At 35.9% G+C, this 17,754-nt stretch overlaps 2 protein-coding genes across 2 annotated transcripts; both read left to right on the top strand.

The window, feature by feature from the left end:
• The first annotated feature begins 6,197 nt into the window (after window positions 1-6,197).
• Window positions 6,198-7,169, top strand: LOC117029924 (olfactory receptor 51G2-like). Its single transcript, XM_033119249.1, has one exon. The coding sequence runs from the start codon at window positions 6,198-6,200 to the stop codon at window positions 7,167-7,169; it is 972 nt and encodes a 323-aa protein (XP_032975140.1).
• An 8,915-nt stretch (window positions 7,170-16,084) lies between these two features.
• Window positions 16,085-17,032, top strand: LOC117029721 (olfactory receptor 51G2). Its single transcript, XM_033118919.1, has one exon. The coding sequence runs from the start codon at window positions 16,085-16,087 to the stop codon at window positions 17,030-17,032; it is 948 nt and encodes a 315-aa protein (XP_032974810.1).
• The last annotated feature ends 722 nt before the right edge of the window (window positions 17,033-17,754 follow it).

Genomic DNA, 17,754 nt, shown 5'->3' on the forward strand with positions numbered 1-17,754 from the left:
AGAGTCTACAGGTTTCTTTTAGTGTTCAATAGACATTGGAACTGAAAGTTGTTCATTCTATGCAAGTTGATCATTGAAAGATGGTCTGTTACTCAATGGATGAATGGATAAATGAATCGTGGTATATACACAAAACGGCATATTATTCAGCCATAAAAAATGAAGTACTAACACATGCTACAACATGGAAAGTCCTTGAAACATTATGCTAAGTGAAAGAAACTAGACACAAAAGGTCACATATTTTATTATCAGTTTTTAAATTTTTTAAAATTAAAATTTATTGGGGTGACAATGGTTAATAAAATTACATAGGTTTGAAGTGTACAATTCTAGTAAATGGGGTCAAATATATGGTGATGGAAAGAGAACTAACTCTGGGTGGTGAACACACAATGTAATATATATATGATATATTACAGAAAGTTCATATATTTTATGATTTCATTTACATGGCATATTCATAACTGGTAAATGCGTAGAAACAAAATAAATTGGTGGTTATATGAGGCTTTATTGTGGGGTGATGAGTATATCCTGGAATTAGATAGAAATGACGGTTGTACAACACTGTGAATGTACTAAATGCTATTGAATTGTACACTTTTAAATGATTAATTTTATGTATGTCAATTTTACTTCAATCAAAAGAAAGAAAAAAAGAGAGCGCTCCCTAGACCAAATCAGATTGATATGCTAATATCCAGTGAGAATCAAGATCAATGTCCTAAAAGTATTCTATTTGAAAAAAATGGGAAAAACATAATTCTAGAAATGAAATGATAATGTGGAATTTGGCTCACTTAGACTAGACAAGAAGATAATTCTGAAAGGCAGAGATTTCTTGGTTGTTACCATGCGTCACTACACAACTGACTCTACTTTCTATTAAGGATGGCAACCATTAATTATTTATTGATAAATTATTATATTATATTAATTATTATTAAATAATAATTGGTATATTATTTATTAATATTTTAATCTTTTATCATGGGAAATATCACACTCAAATTTCCATTCTCTCATAAATACTTGAGTTGTTCTGTGTTCCAAAGTTTGGAGGTTCTTCTCTTTTGTTCATGCAATATGATTTCCCTGATCCACTGCACAGATAGCATATGTACCTGGATCTAGCTAAGGAGATATGTCAGCCTTTGGTACTAAAGGATTAACTTATCCTATTGTCTGATGAAACTCACAGCAGTGTAAAAGATTTACGTAATAATAGCTAGAAAAGTGAGGTTCCAAGTACCGCCCAGGACACCAAATCTATATTTCCTTAGCACAGCTAGGTCCGATCTTCTTTAATTGATGGCCAGGTAATAAACTTTGGAAATACATTTGGGAGCACAGTTCTCCACTTGATGGGCAGGGAATACAGAGACCAGTCTCATGGTTTGAAGAGGGAGCACTAATTGCCCACTGGATGCTCAGGTAGATACTCTAAGGAAATGCAGAAGAGACAACAGATGTGCTTATGGAAAGGGAGATAATGGACACATGAAAAGAAGCGGTTGTGTGTTCTGATATTCCTGGGAATATGCGGTTCCCTTCCAGTCTTAAATATTACACCGGGAAATATATTTCTAAAGCTCCTTACACCTTCACAATATGTTTATGTTTCTTATGTCTCTAGAATTCACACCACTTAACCTATCGTGTTTCCCCGAAAATGAGACCCAGCTGGACAATCAGCTCTATGTGTCTTTTGGAGCAAAAATTAATATATGACCCGGTCTTATTTTACTATAAGACTGAGTAATAATATAATACAATATAATATAATATAATATAATATAATATAATATAATGTAATGTAATGTAATGTAATGTAATGTAATGCAATATGATATAATATAATGAATACTGGGTCTTATATTAATTTTTGCTCCAAAAGACTCATTAGAGCTGATCGTCCGGCTAGGTCTTATTTTCGGGGAAACCCGGCATGAGACCCATTTCAATCCAAATAATCCTACAAATATTTTTTATATAAGAATCCCTCATATATAGCTATAGGGCTCAACTGTGATTAAAAATAAGATATTTATATTGTTATGTATACTAAATGTCTGTATACTAAATGAATTTGAGGTATTGTAAAGGGAAATATTCCAAATAAAAGACAGGAGGCTTTATTTTCATATTTTTAATTTAAATCTTTTTGTTTTGTGATTCTTTTACTGAAACCATTTCAAGCTTAGCCTCATCTAACATAAAAATTCAGTGACAGATTAAAGCAAAATATAACAAAGCATGTTTACCTAAAATTTCCCATGTATGTAATGTATACTTGATTTCCTCAGTTATATTAAATTGGATTTTACATTTAGTTAAAGATATAGCTACTGATTAAACTAAAATCAAGATTCTATAACATATCTCCCATGTATCCAGAGAACATGGTGACCCAGGCTGTCTGTGCCTCAATGTCTCCATCAGTGAAAAGGAGTTCATAATGGTATCTACTTTCTAAGGATATTGTAAGAAGAAATATGGTAATTCTCGGAGATACTTTATTTTACATACATTAGTGGCTTCAATTCCACAGTATATTGTTTTGGGTACAGAAAACTTCAGGTTGAGAAGAATCAGGTGAGATAGCAGATTAACTTACATTTGCACTTAAATGATTATCGTGTAATTTCTTCTTCTCCATAGAAGAGAAAAATGAATATTGTTGCTTCACAGAGGAGATACTTTACCAATAAAAGTCAGACCAATGTAAATTATAACTTTGATGTTATTTTGAAGTATATTTTTATAGAAAGATGTGCTCCGGAAGATGAATGATCTTTGAATCCTAGACTGTCTACATATTAATTGTCTGACATAGGGACAACAAATTTATTTGAATTTCAGTTTCTTCAAAGATAACAGTGATTTGCTGGGTTGATGTGAGGAAAATATGTTTTTATATGTGAAAAGGTAAACAATAAAAGACACATACAAGAGCTTTCTAAATTCACAAGCATGACTGACCATAAGAAGAGTCTCCTTCTATAGTCACAATATTTCTAGCTGAATTCATGGAAATTTGACCATCATTGGAATGTCATTTTAAAACTATGTGTTTTGCTAGCCTGAAAGATCATGTCCATATTTTTGTTTGAAACTACATTACATAAAAAGTCCCTTGACATACAGTTATGTGTATGTGTTTGTGTAAAGTGAGTGGTGTGTGTATGGGTAAAATGTGGAATGATGATAGAAAACCATAGATAGATTAGCATTTCAGAATTCTAAGATAATTTCTATATGCATTCAATAGGGTTTCATAGTTGAAACATATAATATGAATTGAACAACAGTAGTGTTCAAACAGATGCCTGTGACACAATTAACTTTTGAGAATCCCCAAATGAATATGAATAAAATATGAATAAACCCAAATTATAGATACTACGTTATAAAAATAACTTTAAAGTGAATGGAGATTACACCAAGAATTAATGAGTGATTTTCAACTCACCTGATACAAAACAGTACCCAGTACTTGGGTCATCTATGGAGCATTCCCAGGTAGAAATGAAAGGTAGACTTTAAATCAAGAAAAGAAAGATATTTCCCAGGAGATTACTATCCTCAGGAGATAGCTGCTTGAATAATATAGAAGCTCAAACCAGGTCACAGGATTCTTGATTTTGGACGTGAAAGAGAAAGCTGTCCCATTAGGACATTAGCAAGCCCCCTGCCTTGAGATGCCAGGTGAGAAAGAAAATATTGTTTACCTGAATTTGGAAAAAGGACTGAAATCAAAGAGCCTTTGGATAAATTAGTGAGTAGAGAAACTCTAGCATATAATACAAGGAATCACAGCCGTCTAGACGTTTCTGTGAAAATATTTGTACTTAAATATTTGCACTTAAATTTGTTTCCCTCAAGAACCTGAAATATTTGGACAATGGTGTTGAACCAAATAAACAGAAGTGGGTTTCATCTATTCCTGAACTAGAGAAGTACAACACCACCCAGCTGTTAACATTGACTGTGAAGACCAATCAGCCTTACCCTTGAACATGAATACTCTTTGGGAGACCAAAGAGCATAGATTCTGAAAATACTTAAAAATTCATGGATAAGAAAAAGCACTGAGAAGAAACCTGATCCTTAATATTGGAAGGCACAATCATTTGACGAAGCAAATGTGCTCTTATCTAACAAAGACAGTTTCCTAGACCCCCCTCCCACTTTCTCTATTTTTCACAACAATATTCAAGATTAGACAAATGGTAGTAAGCTTCTAAAGCTAATTCCAATTTTCTTAATTTTTTAAAAGATAATGCACAGAATTTTAGTTAATCCCTTCTTATTTTTTCTAAAAGTCTCATCCAAACAGATTCAGACTGAGATTCTGAAAAATTGACTAACCTGACAGATGAAAGCAGGAACAAGTGAACAGAATCCTTGTTTCTTGTTCTCAATCCTTATTCTAAATCCTCAGATTGAGATTTTGAAAAATTGACTAGCCTTGTCCAGGACTAGGCAGTAAGACTTTAGAGAAAAGATCTTTTCTTGTTTCTTCTTCTTCTTTTTTTTTAATATTACTATTTTCTCTAAAAATGTTACTTTGACCAAAGATCAGACTTAAGGGGAGTTTGAATAAAAACAGCTGAAAACACTCAGGCCACCACAGCTAAGGTCTGTATGCTGCATGCAGGGAATGAAGGTGTGAAAGTGAACATCTCTACAAAGGCCCACAAATAATACCAAGAACAACATTAGTGACTTGAGGTTAGGTGAGGGATTGGTACTATTAGTATATGTACTATTTGTAAGGCTTATTGCTTATGGGAATGACTATATAAGATATAAGTAATATACATACAATGTCTGTTTAGGTTGATAAATATAGAATGCGGTGATGGGTGGACTCAGAAAAAAATGTGTATTTAACTTGTGGGAAGAAGACTCAGTGTATCCACAACTGATTTTATCTGGAAATAAGTTTTGGTAATAGACCATGAAAATGTTCTCACTTCTGACATATTGTACATCATAGTTGAATGATAAACAGGCTTCTCATTTCTTTAATATAAGTTGCTAATTGTGCTTTCTTAGATCTTTGCTATAATCTTAAACAAAGCTTATAGTCAGGCATATAGAGAAAAATAATTAATATTTATTAAATATTTAGATGAATAAATAACCGTATCCATATTAAATTAAATCAATACAATAATTATTGTTTAATATTTTTATTGTTATTAAGAATGAACTATTTGTTACACAACTATATAGTAACTACATGAAACATATGCATATCTTATTAATGGAAATTTAAATATCAGCTCTCTAATTAAAAAAAGAGCCTAAAATCATGAATTTAAAAAAATAAAACAATATGTTCATTTTTTGTTTCTTTTCATGTTCAATTGAATAAAAATAATATGCTTACATTCAACAATTAATTATCCTGTAACATTGTTACATAAACTATGTAGTAAAGTTACATTTTAAGAATTTCAGTCACAAAATAGTTATTTGTAAAATATAACTAAAATGGTATTTAGGAAAAAAAATAAATGAAAAAACATCCAACATGCAATACTCGTATTATTGTATGCTGATAATTATTATTAAATTAAAGAAACACAGATATATTATGTCACATTAATGCAAATGTTTCTAAATGCAAATTTTATTTTCATTTTCTGCACTCATTCCATTGCAGAAAAATGCCCCTGATCTACAGTTTTAGTAGCAGTGTCTAACATGTATCAAGGTGGACCAAGCAGTAAGAAATGATATACTACTGTAATTAAAATAGCAGGTATGAATTTGTGTTAATTTTTAAAAGAAATGTATTTAAAGCACATTATTTATTTTGGATTTTTCATTTTAAAATATCATTAGATCAATTAAATGACAGGTAAATTAAATACCAAAGGTACTTTTTTATTAATTTCCCTTCAATAAGTCATAATATCTGGGGAAATTGTTCAGAAAAGAAATCTATGATGAGGGTAAAAGGGATCAAATATATGGTGATGGAAAGAAAACAAATAAAGAAGGTCTAGAGGCTCAGATGCTCTATGTTAGGAAACAGCATTTAATTTTATAGTAGACGTATATCAGGGTCCGTTTAAAATAAGAGCTATTAAGAGTAGCCAATTAAAAGCTCAAGTCGAATTTTAACATCTGTGCCTGAGACAATGTATTTCATTCTAGGAGAGGCGTGCAGCTCTGGCATCATGTTTCCTATCAACAATACCAACTCAATATTCTCCACCTTCCTGGTGACAGGCATACCTGGGCTGGAGGCAGCACACATCTGGATCTCCATACCCTTCTGTACCATGTTCTTCATTACTTTGGTGGGCAATGTGACCATCATTGCAGTTATCTGGCAACAGCATACCCTCCATGGGCCTATGTACCTCTTCCTTGCCATGCTAGCTGCCTCTGATCTGGGTCTGTCCCTTTTCACCTTCCCCACAATGCTGAGGATCTTCTGGCTGGATGCTGGAGAGCTCACCTTCTCAGCTTGTTTCACCCAAATGTTTTTTATCCACACTTTCCAGGATTTTGAGTCTGCTATCATACTGGCAATGGCCTTTGACCGCTATGTGGCCATTTCTCATCCATTGCATTATTCCTCCATCCTTACCAGTAGTGTAATTGCCAAGATAGGTCTGGCCATTGTAGTGCGAACTTTGACTATACAGGTGCCCCTTCCTATCCTTTTGAGGAGGCTGTGCTTCTGTCACTCAAATGTGCTTTCTCATCCCTACTGCCTGCATCCTGACATTATAAAGCTCTCCTGCACCAACACTAGGATTAATAGCATCTATGGACTATTTGTGCTGCTCTCCACTATGGGACTTGATTTCCTCCTAATTCTTTTTTCATATATTCTGATACTGAAAACTGTATTAAGCATTGCATCCTCTGGTGGCTGCCTCAAGGCTCTTAACACCTGTATTTCCCACCTCTGTGCTGTGATCCTCTTCTTCACACCCATGCTCTGCCTGTCTATACTGCACCGCTTTGGCCCAAAACTTCCCTCACACGTCTATGTGACCATGGCCAACATGCATTTTCTCATTCCTCCTGTGATGAACCCCATTGTGTATGTGATGAAAAACAAGCAGATACGAGATAAAATTCTGAAACTCTTCATCAAAAAAGGACCAGAAAAATCCCAAGTCAAATTTATAACGTGAATGAGCACTATCCTAACAGAGAAAGAATGCTTTATAAAATAAAGAGCTTGCTAATATTCCAAATGCCCACAAAGACTCTGTTTGAACACTGACTCTTCTGAATTATACAGGATATTAGGTTGGATAATTATTTCTATTCTATGATTTGAATGAATATGTACTGAACAACAACACTTATTCAGTAAATTAACATTTTGAAATAATAAACTAGTCTCATTATTTCTTAGTCCAATGGTTCATATATTCTGGCCAGAGAAGTTGTAGTCTTATAGTTCATTTTTTCAGTGATTACAGTACTTCTTGTTATCATCTGTATGTATATCACTCTTGATAGGGTGATAACTATTTAGTGAACACCTACTTCTCTGACTTTTTGAGGAGTTGCAGATACGCTATGAATTAAACAAACTTTTTGCCTTTACAATGGTTTGTTTTCTTAATGATATTGTTGTTGAAATAGGGGACAACAAGAAAGAAACAAATAAACAAATGAATATCTAATATTGCTGTTGAAGAGATCTAAAAAGCCATGAAATTTACAAAGTCAACAATCTCTACCTAAATATGTTCCAACATGTCTATTGCCAGACTCTAAATCTGTAGCATAATGTTCTTTCAAGCATGTTCACTTTTTGACTTCACAGCCTCTGGACTTTGAGCCCCTTGAGATCTCTAGTCCCTGTCCTTTAACCCTCACCTTCTCTAAGTCTATGAAAACACTGTTTATTGTCTTTCATATTCACCCTGGGTCACACATACTCCAGGAAAACCTCTGCAACCACACATGAACTTCATTTCTTTAGCATGTATTTTGCTTTAATACAAGCTAGCGTTGTTTAGCCTGATAGAACTGTTAACTCACTTGCATTCTTTCCCCAGATGGTTCTACCTGTATATATACTGTGTCCATTCCTGTTAATCATTAAGCCCTTAGGACATTAGGCTTGGGTCAGGATCAAACTCAGTTAAGAATAAAGCTTCAGGTCTATCAAACATGACCAGGATATAATAACTAAACCTCAAACTAAAAAAATGTTTTAGTAAAACAAGGTAATACCCTAAGCTGTACTCCACATCCTGTGAATATATATATATATGTAAAATTATAGTTGGCATTCAGTATTATTCAGCTTCAGTTTCAGGTATACACTGCAATGGTCAGGCATTTACACTGTCCATGAAGTGGTCTCCACAGCTTAAGGAATAGAGTCAATGGAATTGTAACAGCTATATAAGATGTCAGAGGGGTAGTAGATTGGGAGAGGGGGGTTATCACTTTGTGAGGGATGTAAATGTCTATTACATTGTTTTGCACACCTGAAACTAATAAAAACAAACAAACAACAACAAAAAACAAAGATAACACGTTGACCTTAGTTATGTTTCAGCTCCGGATCATAAAAGGAGAATGACCCCATGGACAGTATTTCCTGGAAACTGGATGGAACAATACCATGACTGACATTAGGACCTGATGCCATGATCAATTGCTCCCTGCCTTAGATTAGTAGAATCCCCAGCCCCAACTGCCTAGTAACCATGATTAATGAATTTTCCCTTATATAACCCAGCCACTAGAGGCCATTAGAGTACCAGGTTTGTGAGAGCACTAGCTCACCTGTGTCTCAACTTGGCACCAACTCCTTAAAAGAAACTTCACTTTCTTTGCAAAATCTCCCGCTCTCATCTTATTTGGCTTGAATGTGCGCAGGCAAGGGGATTCTTTGAGTCTAAAATAACAGTTCCATCAATGTTCATTCTTTCTTGTTTTTTGTACTTTTCAACACTAAACTTACCTTTGGAATCAGTTTAAATATCTATATTTTCTACTCTTACACCTATCCTTTTCAGTTCTAATTAAGAATAACACTAGATTTTTATATTGTAATGAGTACAAAATGATATTCTTTAATTCATTTGGTCTTTCAGTGCCTAAATGTTTATTTTTGAAATCCTGGGTGGCTTTATTGCATAATCCAGAGCTGCAATTTCACATGTTCACAATCCTCTTCCCAAGATACAGAAATGGGGCCATGAGCCAAAGAATACGAGTACCCCTTCAAAGGTGGAAGAGGCAAGACAATAGATTCTTCCCTATAGTTTCCAGAAAGAACCTGCCTTGCAGATAACCTTTATATAAGCCCCGCAAGACTCATTTTGGACATTTAATCCCAGAACAGTCAAATAACAATATCGTGTTGTTTTAAGCCACTGAATTTGTGGTAATCTGTTACAGCAACAATAAGAAATGAATACACCTCCTTCACCAAGCATGAATTTACTATACTTCCTTAACTAGAAATAATTTTCTCCAGCCAAGCCAATCTTTCTCCACTAGCTGATTTACAACAGTTAAAAACTATTTTAAACTCGCTCTTCATAAAATAAACTCTTACTAACCATATAGCAATCACTAAGTACTTAATCAATATTTCCCTTTAGCTCATAATTAAGCTACTTGAAAAATAATATGCATTAGTTTTCTTCCTTTTGTCAAAACTTTTTAAAATTTATTGTTGTGGAATATAACACATATACAGAAAACTGTATGGAAATAAGTGTGCCATTCAATAAATTTTTGTAAAATGAACCATATAATTATCACCTAAGTAAAAAAAAGTAATAAATTATCAACACTCAGATTTCTTCAGCAGCCTTTACAGAACATAACCTCATCATAGCCACCACGTTAAATCAGTATTCTGACTTTTATAGCATTCATTTCATTGTTTTTGTCTATATTGTGACTATTTAGATATGCATCCCAAAACAACACAGTTTACTTGTAATTAGACTGAACTAAAAATCGTTTCCTCTTCAACTCCTTTGCAATAAAATTTTGTCTCTTACTACTCCATTGAAATTGCTTAGGCAAGGGCCATCCATGAACTCTAAACTACCAAATCAAATAATCCATTTCAAATTCTGTCCCCTCGTCAATGATTGACACTGTTGACTGCTCACTTGTTATTAAATTTCTGTACTTTGTTGGCTTCTCTACTACTTCTCTATTCTGGTTATTCTCGGATCTCTCTGGCTAATTTTACTCATTGCATTTTCTGGCTTCATTTCTTACGACAATTCTCTGAATAGGAATATTGTCCCCCGCCCCAGAATCTTAAACTCAACCTCTTTTCTGAACTCCAGATGGGTTCACACCTCACTCCTGGATAATTCCCATTGTATGCTATATGGAAACCTTAAACTCGACGTGTCCAAAAGGGAACGTAGACAAACTAGCAGGATGTCTCCTGCTCCATTTTCAACTGCTACTTCCTACTGTTCCCACTTTGGTATTCTCCAGGTGAATGGCATCTCCATTCACTTTCTCACTCCAGCCAAAAATGCGAACTGTGCCAGAGATGCACCTTACTTTCTCTCGCTCATAATTACAATCGTTCACCACATTGTAGGCTTTATTAATATTTTCCCAACAGCCCTCATTTTTATATTTCCACAGCTCCTACCTCAGTTTACACATTAATAACTAATTAATAATAATGAAATTAACTTATTTTACCCTTCTTCTTGTTGTCTTCCCTCCTTTCAGTCTCAAACAACTCCAAATGGAACTGAAAGCAGCTTTTAAAAAAATCTAAGCATATTGTGACTACCAATTTGTGCTTTTTAATTGCCATGGGAATATGGAAGACAATTTGGGGAATATAATCAATAATGTTGTAAAGATTTTGTAGGGTGTCAGGGGGCACTTGTCTTATTAGGGAGACCAGTTCATAGACAGTGTAGATGCCTGATCACTGTGCCGTACACCTGAAGCTGAAGCTGAATGATGATGAATGCCAACTATAATTTAATATATATGTATAGTCATAAGATGTGGAGTACAGTCATAGGGAATAGAGTCAGTGGAATTATAACAGCTATATACAATGTCAGAGGGGCAATAGATTGGGGGAGTGAGTTTATCACTTTGTGAGGGGGGTAAATGTCTAACTATTACATTGTTTTGTACACCTGAAACTGATAATAAAAAGAAATCTAAGCATAATTATGTCGCACACTTGTTTAAGTCTTTTCACTGTTCCTTTTCATTCATAGGTTAGTTTTTGCTCACAGAAAACACCACTATTCTTTGATTATTTTCTAGCACTAAATGCTCTCATTTCTGACTATATATTCATTCCATGCTCTGAAATGAATAATACTTCCTATGTAACCAATTACCATACTTCTAACAAGTTATTCCAATCCTTCCAGCTATACACTTCTCTTTAAATATTTTCTTTATTACTTAAGGGTCCATAAGAGTACCCATTTTATTTTGAATTGATAATTCCACTCTTTTGTTATTTTTTTCACTTAGGTTTAGAATTATTTTTTTTAGGCCACATTAGAAGCTTGTCATATTTCACATATGCTGTATGAAAACAGTTCAAACACATATCCAGTGAAGTTATGACATACTTCTGAAAATGGACTGAAGATCCCTACAAGAAAAGAGTTAATGCAACCGATCTATTTTATTCAGCTCTTGCTTATCTTTGTAGCCATGTTTATGGATGGCCTTTGACAAAACCCTGAGAACTACTCCTCTGGAATTATTACATAGCTACTGAGCAATAATATTATTTGTGCCCAAAGCAATAGGTCTACATGAACCAGATTTGTAGCATGTGTAACGTAAGCATAGAGTTTATTATGTGTACCTGTGGTCTGATTTGGGGGGTCTGCACATACTTGTCATAGGACAGATATATGCCTATGTGACAGGATCCCTTTAGGAAATCTGGATTCCAGAACATATGAAGACTTCCCTGGATAGAGATATCTCTCATGTATCTCTGAAGTTTGCAGCTAGAGAGACTGAGAGAGAAAATATTTGGAAGCCTGTATGTGACCTCTCTTGCCTTTACCTACGTATATTTTTTCTTGCTATTCCTTCACAGTGCCCTTTGTTATCTCAAATCTTACCCATGAGCATAACTTTATTTCGAGTTTTATGAATGTTTCAAGTGAATCACTGAACTAGTGATTGATTGTGGTAGCCCTAAAATGGATCCTCTACCTCATTCCCAGCTTGGTTCCCATCTCAATTTCCCATCTAATTCCATACCTATTGTGATCAGAATTTGTATTTTATATCATTCGCTCCTCAGCTTCAAAACAAAACACAAGCCTATTTTACGTGTTCCTGGTGAATCCTTTTTAATTTCGTCCACCTCTCATAATCATTCCATCAGTGAATACTAAGAATTCACTTTGAGAGAGGGAGGAGGTGAAGGGACAACATCGGTGCAAAGTAAGCGGTATGTTATTGTAAAAACAAGGCCAGTCAGTGTAAAAAGAATTTATGATGGAGGAAGTCTACTAATATTATCGCTCATAGAAATAGTACCATAGCTATTCCACTCTTACCGCCCCCCAAGATATTTATAATTAAGAAAATAAAAACAGCTGGTTTTGGATGTTTGGAGGATATAAAGGATTGTATATCCTGGAGATAAAAATATGACGCAAGCTATTTCTAGGGCCAGAATAGCTATGGTCTATGTGAGGACTTCTATCTCTAGGAGCTAAGAAGGTCTTAGGCTGGGGATGAAAGAAAGGAAGCCTGAAGTAGAACTGGCTATATGTCCTAGGGTTTATATCATAGATCATATGGAGAACTGGTGAAGGATGAGTAATAGATAGCTCTGTCTGGCACATGCCCATTTGATGCTTCCCCGAAAGCTTATATCACAGGAATTGGGTGTGAGCCTCCAGGGAGAGCCAGAACCAGTGTTTTATAAACCTGCTCACTTGGCACTATGCTCAAGTCAGGGAGCCTCATGAGGCCTCAGCTGTACCACCATCCACAGAACTTGTGTTCCTGCCCTCGGGTCTGGTAAGTGATAGAAACACCTCGGGCTAGGTTAACTCAAATCATGCGGTATGTGTACTTGAGATGGACGTCAAGAGATCATAGGCTATCCTAGATATGGTTTCAAACTCTGCAAGGGGACCTCTGAGTCAGGAAGGTCATTTATGGGAGGTATACAGTACCTCTAATCCTCTTAAGGTGATACAGTCTATAGTTTTGGAAAACATTCCCTGGCCACTCCTTTCTCATCCGACAATCATTGAAATCTTGCCCTTAGAGTTTAAGATCAACTGCAAGTCAATATACATTTATATATGACACATATTAGACAGTGTTTCTCAGAATGTTATACATTTTTGAACAAAGACATCTGAGACATGGAGTTTCATATTCCTTTTAGGGATGTTGCAGTCAACTTAGCAAGAGTTTGACAAGGCAACTTTGAGAAATATGAAAATTTTGACTATTATTTTTTTCCTGGCAAAGCTCAAATGTAAATGACAGCACTTTTGCTGCTCACTTTGTGACCGAAAACATCTTGTCAAAGTTTCATGTGGGAAGACTAATTTCCCCACCTGCTCATACTCAGCAGTGGGTAGCATGAGAAACAACAGTCAGGGAAATACATGCTTCTAACCTCTACTTGATTACGTCTACTAAGTCCTTAAACACTTAGCCATGACTGGGCTTCCTAGGAATACATGTCTCTTTTCTCATCACTGATCACCACAGCTATCTAAGGTAAAATGCTGCTCTTTCAAGAACCATGTGTGTTTTTTCCAGAATCTGGCTTTATGAATGCCATTACCTCTCTCAAAAGTCCGGCAGTGTTGTTAACTCATAAGAGTCATTCAATTGTACTGAAAGAATTAGTTCACGCCATTTCCAAAATGCAGCGCCACTACTGTTTTTCTCTCCTTGCTTTTCTTTCTCATGTAATTCCCCACATCCCTAGTGTCCCTGATTCTTTCTACCCAGCCTCATATTTTGTGGAGATTCATTCTCCTTGGGAAGATGGAAGACGTGACTTGTCCTCATACAGCTCAAGACCCATCCCTGAACAGACTCAGGTACATGGGTTGAATCTATACCCTAGGTCTAAGCTTAAGAGTGTAAGAGTAGCAGGTTCTCTTTTCTGACATCCTTAGAATGTGGAGTCAAAACAAAGACTTCCAGGTAGCCCTCCACGCTATTCCCAATTGTGAGTTGATCTCCAGCTTGTTCCTATGAGTATCACCTTAGGTCTGTCTTTTGAACATAAAATTATCTTCTTTCCTACTCTTGTTATGCTTCAGGAATGAATTTGCTATATACCAGTTTGTTAAATATTCTCTCAGAAATATTAATGCTGAATCTCAGATGTTTTATTTTTATTAATAATGATGTGCTTTTTACATTTATGAAAATTTAAGTCTACTATATTTTTTTTGGGGGGGGATGCTTTTCCTTTCTTTTGAAAACACACTGTGTTTTAACAGCCTTTAAGTAAAACTGATCAGAGGCAGGTTGATGGATACAAAGTCTATTCATTGGCCACCTCTCCTTCTATAACCAAAATTCAGAGAGACATTTTATTAGAACAGCATAGATGAGTCCTGGTACTCATCCACCCTCACCTCTCTGCAGGAATACCCACAGAAAAATCCAGTTCTTCTCTTCCTGTTACAGATTTTTTTTCTCAAATCTGGTAGGCTTGCCTGTGCTTTTTGCTTTTCTTACAGGTGGTTATTGTTGTTATTATAATTATTCCATAAATTTTCCTATAATTACTGCCAATATTTGTTTACTGTTCAATTACCATGCTTGTTTTAATTCTAACACCATTGCTCACCCTTCACAGAATTTCTTCTCTGGGTTTCCCTTAGATTAACTTTAACATGTGGAATGGGGACTATAGGTATTCTTCAGGAATTTATAGAATAGCATTACAATTAGCTTGTGAAAGAGAATTAGAATATGAAGACTATTCTACTGGTCAAAGCTGCCACATAAATGACTGACTGGCCAAGAAGTTATTCATGTCTCCATTGTTAAGAGAATTTTCCTAAGATTTTGAGAGAGGAAATCCTCATTCAGTTGGACTTTAGATATGTGAGCAAAGTTTCCTTTGAATTCTATGCCCTCAGATTCCACACTTTATTCCTTTCTTTAATAATATTCTTGAAGATACCCAGGATCATTTTTTAAAAGGTGAGTCTTAGAGAGCAGGATGTGGATTCACAGTTGGGACTCTTTATCTGTCCCATGGTCAATACCCTCATGAACTAGATTATGAATATGTTCTATGTTGATTAGTGGATTACTAGAGTTTCAAAGACAGGAGCTCTATATTGTGTGTCATCATATAACTTACACTGAGTACATACAAGAGCTCAGTAAATGTGTGCTGCCATTGAAAATATAATGTGTTTCCAACTACAAATATTACTGAGTTTTCAGTTTCTTCCTCTGACACATCTGGACCAGCAAACCAAACAGTTTGTAGAGAGCACCCTATAACAAAGACTGAGAAAGGATATAAATCCAGAAAACATTCATATCAAGCCCAAACCCCTCCAGGTGTTTTCTTTTCATAGATATTATTTTTAATCTCCTGAATCTCTTTCCAAGCAAAAGATAGATCTGTTAATATCAGGAGTTCAGAGTAGTATTAACATCCTTATACTTTATTTTCTAAATCCTAAGCAGCCATTAAAGACAATTATTCTTATCTAGGTTTCTTTAGAACTCTATATTTTGGTACTGAAACTAAGCTAGCTTTGCACATGGATGCTGTGCTCTCAACAGAGTTTCACTTTGCATTTTTCAAACTTTGAAACATCTTCAAATGAGAAAGGGATTGTCTGCATTTGAATGGCCCAAATATGCTAGGAAAACTAGGATGACCACCAGAAAGAGATGCGGTATTGTTCGCTAGTGGAAACATCTAAAGGGATAGGATGCCATACTGTGAGAAGAGGAGAAGAGGAAGGGCAATACTACTCTGCAGGCACAGGCCAGGAGAGTCATGTGGGATGAGATGAAAGAAAAATGCTGTGAAAGAATAACTTTTTGCTTTCTTTAAAATTTTTCCAGGCAAGTCCTTCCCAGACATATGGCAATTCCTAGCAACAATAATGGCAGCAGCTTCTTCTTCATACTGATGGATCTCCCAGGACTGGAGGCTGCTCATTGCTGGACAGCCATTCCTATCTGCTCTATCTATGTTCTCTCTTTGCTGGGCAACATCACCATAATGTACATTATCAAGTCTGTGCCCAGCCTTCACACACCCATGTACCTCTTCCTTTCCATGCTTTCAATGGCTGACCTTGGCCTCTCAGCTTCTACGCTGCCTTCGATGGCCGCAGTCTTTCTCCTGGGCCAGAGGAAAGTGGGAGCCGCAACCTGCTTTACGCAACTTTTCTTCATCCACACTTTCTCAGTCATTGAATCAGCTGTGCTGTTGGCCATGGCTTTTGACCGCTGTGTGGCTATACGGGAGCCCTTACGCTATGCCACCATTCTCACAAGCAAGCGCATTGGGGCTATTGGGCTGGCCATTATAACCCGTAGTGCTGCCCTCCATCTGCCCCTGGCTGTACTCCTTGGAAGACTACAATTCCAGCCTATGAATGCTCTGTCTCACTCTTACTGTGTTCACCCTGATGTTCTAAGGCTGGCCAGTTCCAGCACTCTTGTGAACAGTGGCTTTGGGCTCTTTGTCATGCTTTTCACATTGGGAACAGATGCTATTCTCATTCTCCTCTCCTATGTGCTGATACTAAAGACAGTATTAAGCATTGCTTCCAATGCTGAGCGGCTCAAAGCCTTCAACACCTGTATTTCACATATCTGTGCTGTACTACTATTCTATACCCCACTAGTCAGCCTGTCCATGATCCATCGCTTTGGGAAAAAGAAACTACCAGCTCAGGTATACATGCTTCTCTCATATCTGCACTTTCTCGTTCCTCCAATGCTCAACCCAATTGTCTACAGTGTCAAAACCAAAGAGATTCAAGTACGCATCCTGAAGATGCTCCACCCCAAAATGCTCTGAGCCACAGGGATAAAATATTGGTTGTGATAGTCAGCCTACTGAGTGAGGAGCACACAATATGATATATAGATGATGTATTGTAGAAATGTACACTCGAAAGTTATGTAACTTTACTAACCATTGTCACCCCGATAAATTTAATAAAAAAAAAAAAATAGTCAGCCTACTGATTGAAGACATCCCAGAGAGGAGGTACAGTATAGCTTTCACCTCACCTATCAATCAATTAATTATTCAAAAGCATTGACTGAATACATTATGGTGTTTCCCCAACCATCAGAAAAGTCTCTGTTCAATGGGAGAAAAGACATGGCTCTCATTCTACGAAAGTCAATATCAGCCTGAAAAGCCTCTGGTTATTATAGAGAAAACTGACAGCCTCTTGAGAGAGTACCATTTCCATGTAAAAGTAAACAGATTTGAAAAGTAGGACTCAATGACGTTTAAGATCTCCTTCAACTGAAAACCTAGAATTCTACCAATTTAAGCTCAAAAAAGCCCCACTTGATTGTACTTTCTGAAAATTTGACAACTGTGTGAAATCAAATTTTTTTCTGATTTGCATATTAACACTATCTAGCCCTTTGAAGTTAAAGCATTGTTCCTCACTTCCTGATAGTCAGTCAGTAGGCTGACTATCACAATTTATCCCTGTGGCTCAGAGGATATTCTGTGCTCTCATAAACTACATTGAGATACTATAATTTTTCAATGATAGATGC

The sequence above is a fragment of the Rhinolophus ferrumequinum genome, chromosome 11 (assembly GCF_004115265.2).
Source record: "Rhinolophus ferrumequinum isolate MPI-CBG mRhiFer1 chromosome 11, mRhiFer1_v1.p, whole genome shotgun sequence".
NCBI lineage: Eukaryota > Metazoa > Chordata > Mammalia > Chiroptera > Rhinolophidae > Rhinolophus > Rhinolophus ferrumequinum.